The sequence below is a fragment of the Pseudopipra pipra genome, chromosome 8 (genome assembly GCF_036250125.1).
Source record: "Pseudopipra pipra isolate bDixPip1 chromosome 8, bDixPip1.hap1, whole genome shotgun sequence".
Lineage (NCBI taxonomy): Eukaryota > Metazoa > Chordata > Aves > Passeriformes > Pipridae > Pseudopipra > Pseudopipra pipra.
In genome coordinates, this window is record NC_087556.1 from 18,786,591 (window position 1) to 18,804,823 (window position 18,233).

Genomic DNA, 18,233 nt, shown 5'->3' on the forward strand with positions numbered 1-18,233 from the left:
CAACAAAGAGGCTTTCCACAGCCCTCAATGCACATAAGAAACTGGGTTCAGGATGTGGCATCTGGCAGATAGGTGGCCTGAGCTCAAGCTAGCTCTTCAGTGGAATGAAACAGTCTCAAAAAAACAATTACTGTATGGGTCATACCATCAGCAAACAACTGAGCTTGGTCAAGGTAAAACAAACATCTTGTCCTTAAGTTCAAAGGGACCAGCTGAGATCTTGCCTACTCACACCACAAAGGGCAAAAAGAGACCAGAATTAAATCACAGATTGCAAATTTAGTTGGAACAGCTGAACTAACCCATAAAAAGATTGCCATAGGAAGTACAATAAGCAGACAGGGAAGACTTTTTACTGTACTTTTGCAGAAGTGGTGTCAGCATCTTCCCAAAGAATCACTGTACCAGAGGGACCTGACTACAGCTCCCCTTCCCCAAGATGTTATTTGGACAAGCCAGCTGCTTTCTAAACCTTCGTAGACATTTTTCATGAAAGCATTTAGGAAAAAAAACAACATTTATACTTCTATTTGAGTCTCTAAAAACTAAAAACTGGATGGGAAAAAAAAGATTCCTGTACACACAAGACCTGAGATTCTGCCAAAAACTACATACAGCTCCTCCATGTCTGGCTTTCCCCACTGAAACTTTAAATAGGAGCAAGGTCATGACCCTACAATTTGCCTGTGGGAGAGTCAGCAGTGACTAGACATGTAACTACAAGCAAATGAAGGCAACTCTACACACGGAGGCCAGCTTAGAAACAAGAATGCACTTCAGAACTACTTCTTCAAGAAAGCATCATGTGTTAGCATGATGTGAATATGCAGTGACAGAGCTTGTAGACCCACCCAGAAACGTTTTTCTTTTTTAGTAACATTTTACTCGTACTCCTTTGCATACATGGCTGGTTCCTTTCACTACATCGTTGAAGCAACAAGCAGAACTAGAGATGCCCAAAAGGCAGAGTTCAGACATATCTCTCTACATTGTGGTAATATTCAACATATTTTGAGTCTTAGAAGTCAAAAGAATAAGAAATTACTGAATTCAAACACCTAGATCTTCTTTAAAAAAAACATAAACCAAAACCAACAAAAAACCCCCAAGAAAACAATGAACAATGTCACATGCACCTTCTTCAGAAGTCCAGAATTGTACCTGAAATTCATAGATGCTTTCTTTTCTGGGCTCAGGAAAGGATCTCATTATGGATTTCAGGTTTGAGTTGGCGACACAACACTGTATCAGTTCAAACACCCTAGACTTCAGAAATTGTTTTAGGAAATCAATTTCAAAGCTTTCTGCCTAGAAACACTTGGGGATGGAATTTTAATTTTGCCCCCCACAGCAGGATGAAGTTCATATTCAGCTACTGCATTCACACATCCTCTCTGTCACTAACAGAGCTTCAGCTCTTATTATGGTTGCCGTTAAACTCTAACCCTGAAGCGCACGAGCACTGCTTCTACTCTGTGAACCAAAAACGGACTCTAGCTGCTCAGCACCATGACAGGGACAACAATTTTAAACACAGACAAGGGTTTTTCATACCCTTGAACTTCTTGCTCGTCTTTAATCAAGCTTCCATACAAACAAGACTGGGTCTCAGAGACCAGCCCTGCATAGCTCAGGGTTGCCATAGGTAGACATTCCAGTCCTTTTGCTCAAAGCTTCTTCCATCTCCAGACCAGAGTTTGCAAACACAGTGCAAGCATCTCGACAGATGTGGCAGAAACAGGGGGCTTAACTTTGGGGATGAATAGTCCATCTGCTTCAGCATTAGCCTATGACCAGGGCATCCTGCATTCAGTTGCCTGCTTTGCTGCAGACTTGCAGTGCATGTTGTGCAAGATGCACTAGATTCCATCCTTAAGCAAGCTGGCAGTGTGGTTTGCCTCCCATCTGGGTGTATAGAAACTGGGAAAGGTGATGGCAACCCTGTAAGCATATACAGTAAACGTAAGAGCCTAGAAAGATTAAGGGACTTGTTTTGTTACTGCTCACCATCAAAAGGGCTGCAGGTCCCAGCTGACTTCAATGCTTTGCCACCCCTGTCTTAAGGTATCTTTGTCAACGTGCTTTACATACCCTGGTAGGTATCTTTGCCTGGAGGGAACAGTATAGCTCTAGGCCCCCAGTTGCACTGCACAAGTTCTCTCTTCCAGGCTCAGACTACCTAAAGCTGGCAGAACTGCTCTCCTTTGCATCTGCTTATGTTGTTTCTGCAGTTGCATTTCATATGGCCTGAGAGCCATCTCCTGCTAATGTTAGCCATATAGCATTCACCTCAGAGTAATGTGCCACCTCCTAATCCTTAGAAACAGTCCTCCTTTCAGCTCTCCCTCGCGCCCCACAACAGGGAAGGTTAAATACTGAAAGACTGGGACTAAGCGACTTGCTGAAGGTCAGATGCAGAAGCAGGAATCACAATCTACACTTCAAAGCTCTGTTTACTGAAAATTCTTCTTTTTTTGACTATCCTTAGTCTGGTATGCATTCACTGGAAAGTGCAAAGCATAAGGCTGCCATTATGTTATATTTACGTGTCCTGCCTTGTATTCCTGTTCAAAGAACCTGCAACAAACATTCAGTTGCATCTCTCCCTTTATATAGCTGTTGCAATGAGGAAGAGTTGGAATTTTTTGTTTGCCTTGAACCTCATTTACTCAAGCTTAACCTTCTTAAGATCATTTGTGAGGCCAAGCCTTAGATCCCCTTTGTCTGAGGAAAAAGTTCAGGAGGAACAGGACTAGACTTCCATGTAGAAGATGTTCCTGCTCCATTGCATGTAAAAGGAGGAACTTTTATACTCTCAAGTAAAGATGCTCTTGCGTTCTGCTGAAGTTGGCAGCTTCTTTTTTTTTGCTTAGATAATTTCTCTTCCTTTTACCCCCCATCTGGTTTGCTTTTCACCCATTTCTTATGTCATTCTGCTTACTGATGTGTTTCTATATTGCCATTACATCAACACTGTTGAAAAGTTACACAATTACAATAACTTGTGTATGTATATATATATTTGCATGTTTGTATTATGTATTACGCGCTTGATTATATGTTTGTATTGCTTTGGCATGGATAGTAACTCTACTATTTTCAGTAAGGGTGACATTTAGTTGGCTGTGTGCTGCTGCAGCGCACAGGGAGGCAAATGGCAGTTCAAGGCTGAACTGTGAAAGGGGTGGCTGGTGGGTAACACAAGGCCCAGCTGACGTGTTTGCCCTCAGTACTAAAGCAGGTAGTGACAGGAAGCCTTTGATTGCAGACAAGCAGCAACAAAGATCTTGACAAATGGACAAAAACTAGCACCCATAGCTGAACAGAACAATTGCAGTGATTCATCTTCCCTGACTTGCTCTTTACAATTGACTTAAAGGTGAGTATCAGTATTCAGGGCTCAAAGATCTCCCCGATAATGAAAGAAGGTGAAAAATGAGATGAATTATGTCAAGATTAAGGGCAGCTCTATTAGGGGGAATCTTCCTGAGCACAGCAGGGAAAAAAAAAACAACCCCAAACCAGTCTTGATCTTTGGATTATGAGAAGAGACAAAAGAAATATCAGTGAGTAAGCAAAAGTTCATTAAGATTGCTTGGAATAGACACTTGAAGACTAATTCCATTTCTTCAGTCTTTTTGCCTTTGATTCCAGCTAATGCTGAACCACAACTGAATCTTGGGTAAACCTGCCATCAGCATCGGTTTAAACTTCACTACAACCAATAACAACTCTACTATTTTGTTGTTGTTTTTTTCTGGATGATTCTTTAATTGAATGAAAAACTTGCTGTGCATACAAAACTCATCTTGAAATGCTCCATTTAGGCTACTTGAGAACAGAAAAAAACAGCAAGAAAAATCTGAAGTAGCCAAGGAGGCAGAGATAAAAATAAGGAAAACTGGAGTTTTCTCAGTATGGGTAATATTTGTGAAGCATTAAGCTGTACAGTAAACAGTGCTGTGTGCTTGCCATGATTTTTTTATATCTATCTATGTAACCCCACCCACCCATATATCTATATATGGAATATATGCGTTGGAAGTTGATTTGGAGTTGAAAGAGTAAATGCATGATCATATTTTAAAAAGTGTACAAAACTAAGAAAATACAAGGCGTGGGGATTTAGTATCACGTGCAGTGCAAATAAACAAGCTTTGAATCAAAATAAATTCACTGTGTCACAGTTCCAATGGAAAACTTTTCCTAAAGTTGGTGGCAATTTTTCCTAAGGAGAAATGCACCTTTGTAGGTGAAAGGTGTTTTATTTCCACAGTATGGAAGGAGTTTGAGAGATTCTAACATTTAACATTCATTTGGTTGTGTCAATCAGGAAAGGGAAATCTTTAAAACCTTTTATTGTACTGAGGAAGTTCAGCTCATAAACTGACATGGTTCAGATTTTCTAAGGACAGGATTTACAAGCATACACTAACATCTCATTGACTTCTCAGTCAAATATAAATGCCTAATTTCCTTAAACATTTTTCAATTTAACAGGTTTAATGATCGCTACAAGTAGAAGATGATCAAATTTTCAACTAAAAATCATTGTAGAGGATTTTCATGAGTCCATAAATGATTTTTAGATCCCAGATCTTAGACCTCATCCCAGAGAATAAAGCAAAAGCAGGCAAAGGCACTGCCATCTATCATCTATAAACTAATCCAAAGGCCCTGTGATCTCCCCTCCCATGCCTTCTGTGGTTTCAGAAGCCATTAGGCTGCTTTAAAAAAGCACCAACAAAGAGATCAGACCTCAGAACTGTGGTTTCTTATGCAAAAGTTTGACAAGATTTAACATGAATAGAGTCACTAATAAAGTTTCTCTGTACAGGTACATGGACTACAGAAAATCCTTACAAACCTAAGGCTAGTGATCTGTTTCAGTTGTCAGGATCAAGTGTATGATTACTAAAACTACACTCAAGAAACGAGGATTTAGTTTAATCTCTGGCTTATTATTCATAAAACCGTACCTGCTAGCTTGACTCTCCTGCCTGGAGATGCCTTTCTTGATAATGTGTGTGGCCTTATTAGTCTAGACTTATCTATTTATTAAACTGAAGAACTGTTTAAGAGTACCAATCACTTCAAATAAACCAATGCCTTGAAAATAAACCAAGCGATGTTCCAGCTAGGCTAAACACTCGTAAGTGATGTCACACCCCAGGAACTATGGCAAGCAGAAAAAAAAAAAGATGCAATATAAGAGGAAGAGAGAAAAATAATTTCAAGTACTCTTAAAGAGAAAGTAAGTAGCACTGCACACAAACTTCACCTTGAACCCTTGCTTGTAAAACCTGCTTACATGAGTTCAGTGCTTTGTTTGAGTCTACTTGAGCTGAGTTTTTCTTAATGTGCTTTGTTTGGCCTCAGCTGAACTGTGAGAAGTTTCAGTAAAAAAGCTTCAGTTATTTTTAAGTTATACTTCTGGCATTAAAACATATTTATTGTAATAGTACACCAATGGTCTCAGATCTCCTTGTTTTCAGTGATTTGTAATGTCAGAGAAGAGACTACTATGTTGCCTGGAATGTGCTGCTCGCTGTGGCCCAAAAGTACAGTTTATCTTGGCTAAAGTGAATTCACAATGAGGGAAAGCCACCTCTACTGCAGCAGCCCAATATTTAGGGTTCAGATGAGCCCAGGCACAACACGCAACTGTTAAGTACATTTTTTTCCAAGGACAAAGCATTTCACTTGTACCAACACAGCTCAGGCAGTATTCCTCCCAGCTTCTGCCCACAACTACTTTGCTCCTTAAAAGAAACAGATACTAACAACGACCATGCTGCCTCCCTAACTAGAGAGGTTTCTGTGAAATGTGCTCCCAATTCCATGCAATAATCCTATAAGCAAGCTGTATTATTATTGCTTTGTTATCAGCTCCTACTAGCTAGCAGCAAGAGATGAAAACTCTCCAATATGGTCACAGATAGTTTAGGAGGACAGCAAGGAGGATGCCAAAGAGGAACTGATCAACCATAATTAACATGAGGAGCAAGTACTACACCAGCAGTTTCTAGGAGCTGCATGACACCATTTCACCTCTGTTGCTGCTTGTTTGTTTCATCCTGAGTGGGAATTCTAGAGTATCAATGTTCTAATTACATCCAACGACACCTCAGGGGTTAGACTGTCAAACAAGTGACAATTAAACTGTTCTGGCTCTTGACTCAAATAATTTTTCCTGATAGGTTACTGCGGAGACTGAGCATGTCCACTTCCAAACCTTGATCATAACAGAGACAGCAGCTTCTTAGGAGGAGCTCTCACTGTGCAATGGCCTCTTACAGCCATATCTACTGACAAAGCAGAATATTTAGGGTATAGTGTTGCCTATACTGCCTTTGCCCGATGAAGTTCCTACTGGAAAAGAATCTGAAAGCACTGAGAGCTTAAGCATAGGTGCAGTTCAGCTTCTTCCACTTGCTCGAACTTGAACTCTAGAAACTCATAAACCCTTCCCTCAGAATCTGTCTGACATGCCATCAGCTCTTAGGGAGCTGTTCGCCTGTGAAGGGTCTTAGAATGACAAAAGGACTTCTGTCCCTCTCTCCAGGTGTGCTAGGGGGGAAAAAAAACCCAAAACAAAAAAAAAAAAAAACAAACCACTATTTCTTCCTCTTGTGGAAAAAGACCTGGTGATGGCAAGTGGGGATGACAAGGGGGAACAAGAAAGGGTTGCACAGCTTTTTCACCACCATGTTCCATAGACAGCCTTGTACCAACTCCTTTCCCCTACCCTTCTTTCTTCCACTCCAGAAAACTAACCCTTGCAGTCTTTCCTCAATGTATTTGAGATCTAGAAGGTTACAATGAGCCCAGTGTGGAATTGCCTGCACTACGTGCCTACAGTCATTTCAGTGACCTTCAATTTGGATGGAAGGGAAATGAATTTTTCTCAGGCCAGCAGAAGCTACACACACAGGGAAGCAATTTAGGCCAGCCAGTTGTCAGAAGCTGTGTGTCTGTCCCTACAAGGCACATTGCAGAAGACATCTGAATTAAGGCAACTGTGAATTTGAGGGTTCAAAAAAAAGTTACAAATATATGTATGAAAGACTCAGAAAACAGTAGCACATCTAGGCATAACAGGCCACGTTGTTCCATGTGGTTCTCCAAAGCAGCAAGTGCTCAATGCTTCTGAAGAATGTATCAAATTATGTATTCCAACTGTGGTTATGTTTACACGTTATTATAAGGGAGGAAATTCCTTCCTGACCAAAGATGATGATACTTCATGCTTTGAAAAATCTGAATGAAAATTACTGGATAATTTTTATGCATTACCATGCAACCACAAGCAATTTGCTAATTCTCATAAATTTCTTTAAATCTTTAGCACTGAAGACAAAACTTGAGGAAAATTTTAAGTCCTGACAATTAATTACTTACTATATAACATCAGAATGGTGAAGCCGGATCTATTTTTCTTTAACAATTTCATATTGGAGAGATAATACGCAACTTCTGCATTCTTTTGGAACTGCTGAGCTCACATTTTCCAGGTCTGCTCAATGACAGGAATGAAGTGGTTCTCATGCCTTTTAAATAAGTCTCTCTACAACCACCTACTCCTCTTCCTCACCCCTCAAAAGCCTATCAAAGACATCCTCACTGTATCTTTAAAGGATTGCATGTCTCCCATCTTAGCCAATGCTCTGGATTTTGAACTAAGAAGAATGGAAAGGAAGCCATCAGCTGGTACAGCTTAGTTTGCAGATGCCAGAGCTTCTGGCTGAGCCTGTAAAGATGCTGATTCTCTGTAGAATGAATACAGAGTACTGCAGAAATTCAAGCCAACCAATTACAAACGTTATTATCTTCTTTAGTAAAGTGACTGAAGCTTTACAAGCATAGTTTTGGCAGCAGCAAATTAATGGACGATCATTAAGGACTCAACAGTTGCAGACTTTGTTTTTACAAAAAACAAAGCTATTTGTCACATTAATGCAGAAAAAGGATTGAAATGCAAAGGCATATATACTGTAGGCCTTTGGCAAAACATTGGCAAATTTGAAAAAACCCTGGCCAATACTAATGATGAGACAATGCAGATGAAGTACTACTGTTCTACATCCAAACTTTAAGAGCTCAGGGATATTCTGATCCAAGTCTGCAGTCTTGTTATAGTTTGCACAGACTAACAATTTTAGAGCAGTCTCCTCCTATATCTGGCTATGCATGGAGTAGCCAAGGAATCTTCTAAACATGACTGTCTAACACATAGAATTCTTCACTGTCACAACAGTGCTCATTGGAAGAAAGGAGAATTACATGCTCGCCACTTGGGCTCAGCACTGCAGCCACTCAGAACATCCACAAGTGTGGATGGCTAAAGGACTCCAGGACTTGCATTACTCCAGGTAATGCAAAAAGCAAGGGCCTATATTCTTTGTGCTTTAGGACAACTGTCAGTGAACTGTGAGCAGAACAATCCTTTGAAGAGTCAACTCTAATTCTGTACACTCGCTGGCAATGAACAGTCTCCTCCCAGTTAACAGCATTATCAAAATGTCCATAAAAGTTCCTTTGAAATAGTTAATCACTAGCCAATATAACCTCACTTTCCAGAAACGTGCTGTTTTAGATCAGACTTAAACAAGAGAAGAAAAGAGCCTGTTAGGTAAACAACTCATCCTAAGAGAGGTCTTCAGCTGGTGGACTTGCTCCCACTGAAATTCAAGGGAGTGTTGCACAGAATGCCTTCCTCTGTGAATCTGGATTTCCCAATGCAAGTCCTGTCTTGCAGCATTCACTGCCACTATTGTATACAGATGTACCCTTCCATTGCATCCCATCTTGATGCTTGTATGTCTCCTCCATCATAGGCCAAAGGTCTGCACACAAATGTCTCAGCTGACAAGCTAAGACAGTCACCTTTACATTTTAGAGGTGGAGAGTAAAGCCCGGGGCATAACATTAGAGACCATGTTTCAGGATGACTGCTTGAAGAAGACTATTTATGATTTGGGACTATTCAGAGTTTTCATCAAATACAGCAGAACTGCCTCAAGCATTACTGTGCAAGCTTCCATGCCCACAGTGCAGAAAGCTCATCAGCACCAAACCAATCAGCCACTGAGCTGTTGCTGTCCAGCTCCTCCAAACAACAGCTTCTGAGCTGGTACAGCCCAGTCCTGTCTGTACGTCTCACTACTCATGGACTGGGGAAAACTCCAGTAAAGTGACATCATTCCTGCAGAAATCCTTGAACTTCTGCTGTCTTCCTAGATCTGCAATGCACTGTAGTCTACATGTTCTGTCCAGACAGTCTTCCTCCAGAATGGTTAGCTGCCAGAAGGGAAATCCTTGTATTTGAAAACCTGGATCAGCAGCCTCTTCTCCACTCTAAGAGCATGCAGAGTTCCTTAGCAAAGCACAGTCACCTACTGAGGGCTCTGTTACACTGCCAGAAGGTCCTTCAAACCATCTTATGTTATTTGACAGTTTACAGGTCTGTTGTTCTTCAAGCAAAGGCTGCTGACCAAATCCAGGTCACAGTCCTAGCAAGGTAGAGTCTCTTTACTAACAAGGGAAACTAAGAATTTCCACAAAGGAGCACAGAAAGGAGACAAACGCTCAGCATTACAACTCACATGAACATACCCCAAAAGTCCTGAAGACTGACATTGGTATGTACAGCAACCAAGTGTGATGGTGCAACTTTCTCCTGGTGTGAGTGCATATTTGCAGCATGGATGTTAACACTGGCTAGCCAAACTCTGTAAATACACTTCAGTTACCTCTAGAGCAAGAAATGTTACCTTCAGGAAAACCTCCACTTTCCCTAAGCCTAGAATCAAGTAACAGGTAAGGGGACAGAAGAGGTTTACCACATGCAGTTTACACATGGTCCTTTGAAGACACACATACTCTGGGGGAACCTAGCCATCAACATATTTTATCATGTTCAAGTACAAAAGATCAAGTTCTTACTCCAAGAAATAAAAAAGCCTTGCACCATGCATCTTGTGATATATTACTTAAACAGAAATGTTAGCATTGCCAGTTGAGCTGCTTTTGCCAGAGTGGTATTAACTACATAAATCAAACGTAAATACACAGATTTAGGCCACAAAGAACTAGAACTTGGGTGAGACTAGAAGAATATCACCCTCACTGTTTGGAATGCTCTCTATTGGCAGTATATTTGAGTATTTTTATGCTTATAGAAGCAGAAAGCCCATTCTAACAGTGCTGGCATAAGTGGGGCTGCTGCACAGATATACTGAGCCCAGTTGGTCCACTAAGAAAAATGTGAGCAGGAAATAGGGCACATGTATCTGCCTTGTGAGCCTCCCCTCTCTCCTCACCCTGCTCCTTCCTTGAGAAGGCAGAAGTCTGTGCAGCCATTGCAGGCAGCATGTGTTATAAGGATTTTTGTCTTTGTAGTCAAATGCAGAGGAACAGCCAGCAACTAGGATCTGCTCAGCCAATGACAGGGTATATTAAAAAGCCTTCCAGCTTCTGTTTCAAAACAAAGAAATCTTGATAAGCCTGAAGGCAGCAGCTGCTGCCAGCAGCATGTTGCCTTCCTTACCTTGGGGACACCTGCTGAGCTGCTGGCTGTTTAATTTTACATTAAAACAGCAGCTTTCCAGATAATGAATTATGTATCTATGGTGAAGCTGTGGTACGCAGAGGGTGTGAGGACATGGTTTGGAAATCGAAGAACCATTTGGGTTAATGGTCTGCAAGGCTGGGGGGAAAAAAAAAACTGATGGCTTCATGATTTGTCAGAGCCCCAGTCATGTAACAGAGGGAATGAGGGAAGCATGGTGAGTGCCCCTCCTCTTCCCTTTCACTTTTTTTTTTGAGAGCAATCAGGTGAGTTTGAAAGTCCCTAAAAGGAGATACGAATCTAAAATGAGGGGGAAAATAACAGAGCTGTAAGCTTGTATAGCTTGTGACTGCAGCCAGTTTCACTGCTCTAGCATTAAAGACACAGTTACATTTTATCACTTGTTTTTTTATTTAAATGGTCCATAACGTGAAGGCAGAAATCGAAGACAGTAGTAAATTATTGTCTTCAAAATCTGGTCCCTGCCAGTTATCTGTCTTTAACAGAGAACTCTATCTATGGTCTCCGAAGCAAATCTGCAAGCACTTGTCAAACAGACACAGCTCCTCCAGCCTTCCAGAGAGAAGTTTTAATTCTCTTGCTTTTTTTAATTTAAGTTAGGTGATCTGGGTACCTAATTATGAAAACATTACATGTATGTAGTGATCATAACGAATGAGCACATATGTAAATGCATTATTAAACACCTGTAACCCTTAAGTGTTCCTGTTTGCAGATATTCTAGTCCTGTCCATGTTAGAGTCTAAATATGAGTAAGGCTGATTCTCATAATTTACTGTTGGCTCAGGAGGCTGACAGTAAAAAGTACTCTTTATATCATACACCTTATCCTAAATCAGCTTCATTCTGTCCAGTTCTATTACTTCTCTGTCCAATTAAAAATATCTAACACAGCCTGGACTGCCTTTTTCAGATAAGGAATAGCCACACAACAGTAACTGCAAGCCAATCTTATGACAAGGATATGAAGGCAGAAGTGATTTCAGTGTATGCTTTAGCTAGTAACAAATAAATCAAATGAAATAAAGAAATAAACCCCATTACTGGAGTATGCTTTTCAGACAGAATTAAATCTTAGTGTTTTGGGAGAACAGGCACAGAGAGGCTGAAATTACTTTCCAAGGTTATATTGTGCATTAGTGGGAAAATGCCTTCTCTGTATTAAAAAAAAAAAATAAAGAAAAAAGCCTTCGAATTCCACAGTGCAAAATTCCTACATACCAGTAGAGAACAGAGAGATACAGAGACACTAACTGATTTCCAGTATGATACTGGCTAGTGAATGAAAAACACAACTACCACATCCAGGTCCCCTGGATCATCATCAATCCTCATAAAGGAAGGAACACTCTTTAGGAGGTGGTTGTGTGCAACTGCAAAGGCAGTGCCAGCCCTAGAAAGCAGAAAGCAAAGAATAAGAGAAGACAAGCTGAACAGCAAAAAGATTGTTCCCCTAGCACTGGCTGGAACGCTGGCCACTTTCTCATCAAAGCACTGCTCTCAAAATGGGAAATCAGAGCAGAAATTAGGAGTGTACTGTGTCTCTAAAAGCCACTCCTTTGCTCGGCAGCTCCAGAGGTTGCCTGGCACCTCCTCTATTTGGAGAGCTTTAACTGGTGAGCTGAAGTCACCACTCTCTCAGCAGTGTGCACATGGGTCATTGAGAGGCACAGCAGTGTGTTGGCCAACTCTGCCTCTTGAGCACTATGATTCTTGGCAGCGCTGGCCTCTCTGGCTGCTGAATCCCAGAGCCCTGTGGAGAGAGTGGCCCAGATCCCACAAAAGCCTAGATACTGATTGGATAAAGCCCCAATTCCACTCAGATTTTAATACTGATGAGGGAGAATTGCACCAGAGCCACATGGCTCTGCAAGTCATTTACTGAACAACAGGCACGTCTCTGTGGTGCCCTGCCAGCTCCTTTCATATCCCCAGGCCCGTGGAGTCCAGCACACTGTTTCCCGAAGACTCCAACCGCCCGAAATGGTAAAGTGTGCAGCCAGGATCCAGATTGTCTGTGGACTCATCTTCTACCCAAGTGCCTTGCCGTGATCCCAAGTATCTCACCTCATGTTCGGACCTTGCTGCATTCCAAACCTGCAGAATGAATTTTTTTTTAGGGATTTTTAAGACTGATTTCTACTCAAGAAAACAGTCCTTGTAAATAACACCCTCACCAGTTCAAGAGGTAACAGTTATCCAGCCCATTTTCTGCCTCATCGTGAGGCTTTTGTTCTACTTTCTGAACCGGATAAGTAGATAAGGAGTTTAAGAAAACACAAAGGATTATGTCACATTGCCTGGGCTTCAGAGTTGAAAGCACAGCCACACACCACCACACTTCCCAGGTCCACCGAATGATGAAGCTATCTAGCTCCTCTTTCCTCCCCACTAGCCCTGCTATATTGAACTGGTGACACATGGTTGATTGGACAAAGTATTAATATAAGAGCAAAATCAGAATGGCCCCTTTTCAACATGACTGCCATAGATGAAGAGCATCCTCATCTCCAGTCCTGGATCTTACACCCCTCAAACCACAGTGCTGCATGGATCAAATGCTTCCTTTCACCAAGATAGCCTCTCTCAATTTCCCTAATCTGTATAAAACCACCCATGCTGTGAGTGCATCAGAGGAGGAAAACAATCAGGCACAGGAAGAATAAAGCAGGAGAGGCAATAGAGCTCAGCCCCAAATCCTGCCTTTAGCATGACCATCCCCAGAGGTCCACAGAGAGAGAAGCTCTAAGCATACTAAAAGCAAACACTGAAAGTCTTACAGGTCAACATCATGCAAAAATGACCTAATCATCAGCCATCAAATATCCTGAGGTTGCTGGGTGCGGGCTGCTCTTCTCAGGCAGCAGCTAACAGACTCCCTCCCAGGAGTGGCAGCCACATCACTTGTCTGCCGCACATGGCATTTTCCCCAGCAGCTCCGTTTGCTGAGCACAAAGAGCGAGCCCACAACATTAAAGAACACTCCCCTCCTTTGAAGTTGAGATTGTTTGGTTTGCCTGGATACAAACTAAAACTGCACCTTAATCATCCAGCTTTGAAGTCCTGTAAATCTACAGCTGCAGAAAAGTAAGGACCACTTGGCAATAAAACATTCATTATTAATTTCTTTTGAATTAAAGTGGAAAAGACTTGGCTGAAGCTGAAATATTCTTTTTCGCCCACTAGAAATGAAGAGATATGTGAAAAACCAACGGTGACTTGCCAGATCAGAGACAATTATGACTATATGACATTTTATAACCCAAATTTGAGCAGTATTGAGCCAGTGCTCAGGGCATGGCCAAAGAAAACAAAAAAATTTTATGGGAGAAAGTCATATGAGAAAACAATGGGGTTTAACAACAGGCTGCAGAGGTTAATAAATAGTTTAATTGTTTTGATGCCTTATTTAAAGTGTGTATGGGGATGTAACTGATAGGAGTTTGATAGTAATTAAAACTGGTAACAGGAAAAATAAAGGAACCCTTACTTGTATTTTTCCAGAATCTGTCACTGCTGTATGTTTACCAGAGGGTATGAGTAGGCTAAGGATACATCACCAAATGAGACCTGTGGGAAATCTCCATGGGCACAACTGTCTGCAAAGCAAAGGATGTATAGCAAGAGAGAACATTCTACTTTGGCTTCGCTTTTTCACTTCAGGCATATCTGGAAACTCAGCCCCCACAAAAACAAATAGAGAATTAATCCAAAACACAGAAGCTCTGGCCTGGAATGTTAGCGAGGAGATGACATGGTGCATCATGAGAATAAAGCTCACTTAGAGAGAAACAGGCTTCAGCTACAACCGGGTACAAAGGAGCTAAGACACAAAAGCATGAACTCCCAGGCTACAAAACTTTGGAGAATCAGGTTTCAGTTCCCATCTCTGCTGGCCACTTCCTGTAGTAATCTGGGCAAGTTCCCTTTCAAGGCTGAACAAGGAGTGTTTACCCGGGAGTTTTGTTTCCCATGCAATCAATATTTCTAGCTGTGAATTTGTCCACAGCCCAGTTCTTGTCCCCAGGTCATTTGAACCTGTGGGAAAGAGATCACAGATCATGCATAAACCTCACTGCTCTTGATGGCTTGCTCCTTCCCTGTTCAGAGACACAGAGAATAGCAAGGTCAGATCATTTGGAGCCTGTGGCTACTATAGTTTTTATGCAACCGCACTTTTGATGCCATGCCTTGAGTACCCTAATCATTGAATGCCTTTGAATGACCACACTTACTTATTGGAAGGATATCTTTACTCAGATGATAGTAAACCCCTCTGCAAATGAAGTGCTTTCTGAAAAAGTGCTAAAGGGGATTGCCTTAAGCAACTGGATGGAAAGTGGCTCAAAAGCTGTCAGGAGTTCAGCTTCTTCAAAGCAACATCAGCGATAGACTGATATTAAACAGCTCATGGAAAAGCTCAGCTATCTCAGCACTTCCCACTCAGACAGGGAACTCAGCTCAGAACACTCAGGTTCTCCCTTCATGCTTTGGCACTTCCCTTCCTAGACTGTCCTGGAAGCAAGAGGAAAAAAAGCCAGCACAGAGCAGAGTGGCAGCAGAAGGAATCAGGATCCTTACCCTGCCAGAGTGCCTGAACCAAGTGGTGTTCTGGACAGGTGGATTTCACAGATCAAGTAGATTTGGGCAGAAACAGGCTCAGATTGACAACACCCTCAGTTCAGTTAGCTGACAATTTTCACATTGGTAGTGGCTCAGAGTACAACTGGTTGCTGTTCCCTGAACTTACCTCAGTCACCTCCTCAAGTCCCAGCCTTACCTTTCCCGGCTGTACCATTAGCCCTGTCCTGCAATGCCTTCTGTATACACAGGTAAGGCAGCCACCTTCCCTCAGCCCCTGTCTAGAGTCACATTCCTACTATGGCACATGCTATATGGGAAAGAAGCACTTGTCAGCTGAGTGCCCCCAGCAGATGAGCAAAAAGAGGGAGCCAAAAATTGTCCTATGTCCCCATTGTAAAGTGGCATTTATATGTGCACACATTCAACAAAACTCTAAAAAAGAACTTAGAACAATCAAATTCAATTATAATATTTTTCCTTATTTCTAATAAAAACTTTTCTGACATGACTCTATCCTTAAGAATTTCTGAATTATTGTGTAAATTTGTGTACAAGTGCATACATTTCACTCAAAAAAATACCAAATAGTTGGTACCAGTGGCTACAGGTCAGCTTAACTCAATTCTCACACCTAAACTGCTAGTTCTGATTGTGCAATCCCCTTAAAATAGGAACCCATTAGTAAATACAAAGATAGGTTAAAGAAAGCAAATTCGCATTTCTTAAAAACATTTTCCTCAAGTTTACACATGTAATGAAAACCTATATAATTCCCACTTGTATGTATACCTTGGAAACAATTTATATTCAAACTAGGAATTAGGGAAATGCACATATTAAAAACATATATATAAATTCCAGGTTATAAAACTAGCCAGGTAAGCAAGTCAGATTCCTCAGATCCTCTGGAACTACTGCATGTCCCAGCTATAAGAAATCACAGATATTTGCCTTTATGCAACCCCCACATCTGGACTGCTGGCTAAACAACAAACATCACAATAAAGACACATGCAAAAGAACAATCAACGTGTTTTTCTGTTAGGAGTTTAGTACATTGTCAATTTTTAAAAATGCTAGAAGCAGACTGTTCTCATGAAGAGAGAAAAAACCAATTACATTGTATCTGGAGAAAAAAAACAATTTTATTTCCTGAAAAAGCCCACACAGCAATTCACAAAAAGAACCTCACAACAGCAAGCTGAAAATCTATGTGGAATCATGCACTCAGGTAGCCCGACATGGGAAAGATGCTAAGAGGAAATATGCTTTTCCTTCACTTAGGAATATTATTTATTATTTCAGTGTAGATTTTAAAAAAATGCTCCTTTTGGAGAAAAAGAAGAAATACTAGAGCATTACTCAGCTGCCTAACTAAACTTATCTGTAAAAACAAATACATATTCTCTTTTTCTGTTTTGTTCTACATTAGGGATTCCATCCCTATGCAAAACACATGCTCCATGTTTAAAGGGTTAAACATCCTCTCGCTTAGTCGGCTTTTCTGAATGTAAAATGCAAGATAATAACATACACTGTATCTTGAACCAAAAATGCACACAGCATAATAAAACCCCCAGTGCTAAACGACCAGCAGTATGAATAGATCCATTTCCACCGCTTGTTAATTCAAAATAAATCCTGTACTGTGATTTAAAGCAAAACAGACAACACTAAACACACCAAAACATCATGACTTACCCTTTCGGAGACACTTGCTTTTCTTAAGATATTTGGCAGTAAAAAACGGCATGGCTGCAACACTAAGGTTTCAGCCAAAGCTGACCTCTTATTACCAAGTGCTAAGACCAAAATGAACGGACCAAAGAGAGAAAGGAAATTATTATACCAGATCTTTAAAATGCTCAGAGATGAGCAAAGGGAATTCAGAGTGGGATAAAGTATGTCAAGTTGCACGGTGGGGATTGCAGATATCTTTCTGCTCATTAGCACTGCTGTTCGAGTTATTTAAAGTGTGCTCGGGGGAAATGAGGACAATTTCCATGACAATATGTACAGTATCATATAAGGAGGAAGCATTTTTTCAGGCAGAACTTCTGCATTACTCAGCTGTTAGAGCAACCAGCAATATAGTGAGAAGGAAAGAAAAAAAAACACAACAGGTTTGGATAATGAAAAAAAAAAAAAAAAAAGAAAAAAACCCCCATATCAAAACTGATTCTATTAACCAATTCTTGTCTAGAGTGGAAAATGCATCACTGTAAATCTCCTGTCATGTCACTGGGCTATCTCCTCATTTTCTTCTTAGGCACTACTGGAAAAAAAAAGGAGCCTTGCTTCAGGAGGTTTTGATTCCAGACAGTCATCCCACTACCCTATGCTTCAGTTTCCCTCTCTTTCAAATTGGGCCACAGTATGACACTGCTTATGTTTTAAAAAAAATCTTTGAGACTCTTGGGCAGTAGGTAATAAGAGAAGAACCAGAGCTTAATCCCATTTCTTTGCCCTAGATGATTACAGCTATTTATTTCCCCTTACTCCACCACACTGCTTTTAAGTTTCCTAAAAATCTTTTGGTTTTATTCAACCAAGATCACCCGATCATGAAATTCAGTCTTATATCTGTTGCATCTGCTGCCTCTCTGAAGAGTTTAAGGCAGTTTGGTACTGACTTCGTATCCTTTCTAATTCCATAAGGTTGGGACAGTACATTTAATGACAATGAACATTTATCTGTGTTTGCCTCCTCCTAGTCACTTACCTCTAAGTCACTCAACCACAGCCTACTGCTTGGGCAGGCAACACCTCATTCCCTGGCATATAAAGGACAATGCCAGAAATTTGACTACACAGTCTTGGGCACATTAGTGTTTCTATGCCTCAAGTCTTCCTATGTGTAACGATTAGAAGATGGGAAAATGCATAAAAGAAAAGATCCAAACTTCCACAGGTGCTTCAGCTCTTGGTTTTTACTGATTCCAGCCTTTGGGATACTGCCAAGTCATAACTGCACTGAGATACAAGTAAGCAGTTATTTGTAAGAGAAAACATTTATAATCTATAACCATCTACCGACTGGATTTAAAGCCAGCTTTCT

At 41.0% G+C, this 18,233-nt stretch overlaps 1 protein-coding gene across 6 annotated transcripts in view; it reads right to left on the minus strand.

Moving 5' to 3' along the window:
- Positions 1–18,233, minus strand: part of ARHGAP22 (Rho GTPase activating protein 22) — a 150,821-nt gene that overhangs the window by 44,534 nt on the left and 88,054 nt on the right. The window contains exon 1 of one of the 6 annotated variants that reach the window (XM_064662815.1): positions 16,877–17,115. The exons of the other annotated variants lie outside the window; for them this stretch is intronic. Coding sequence (XP_064518885.1) covers positions 16,877–16,928 — 52 coding nt within the window. The 5' untranslated portion in view covers positions 16,929–17,115. Of the gene's footprint in view, positions 1–16,876; positions 17,116–18,233 lie in introns of those variants that run through there. 6 annotated transcript variants of the gene reach the window in all.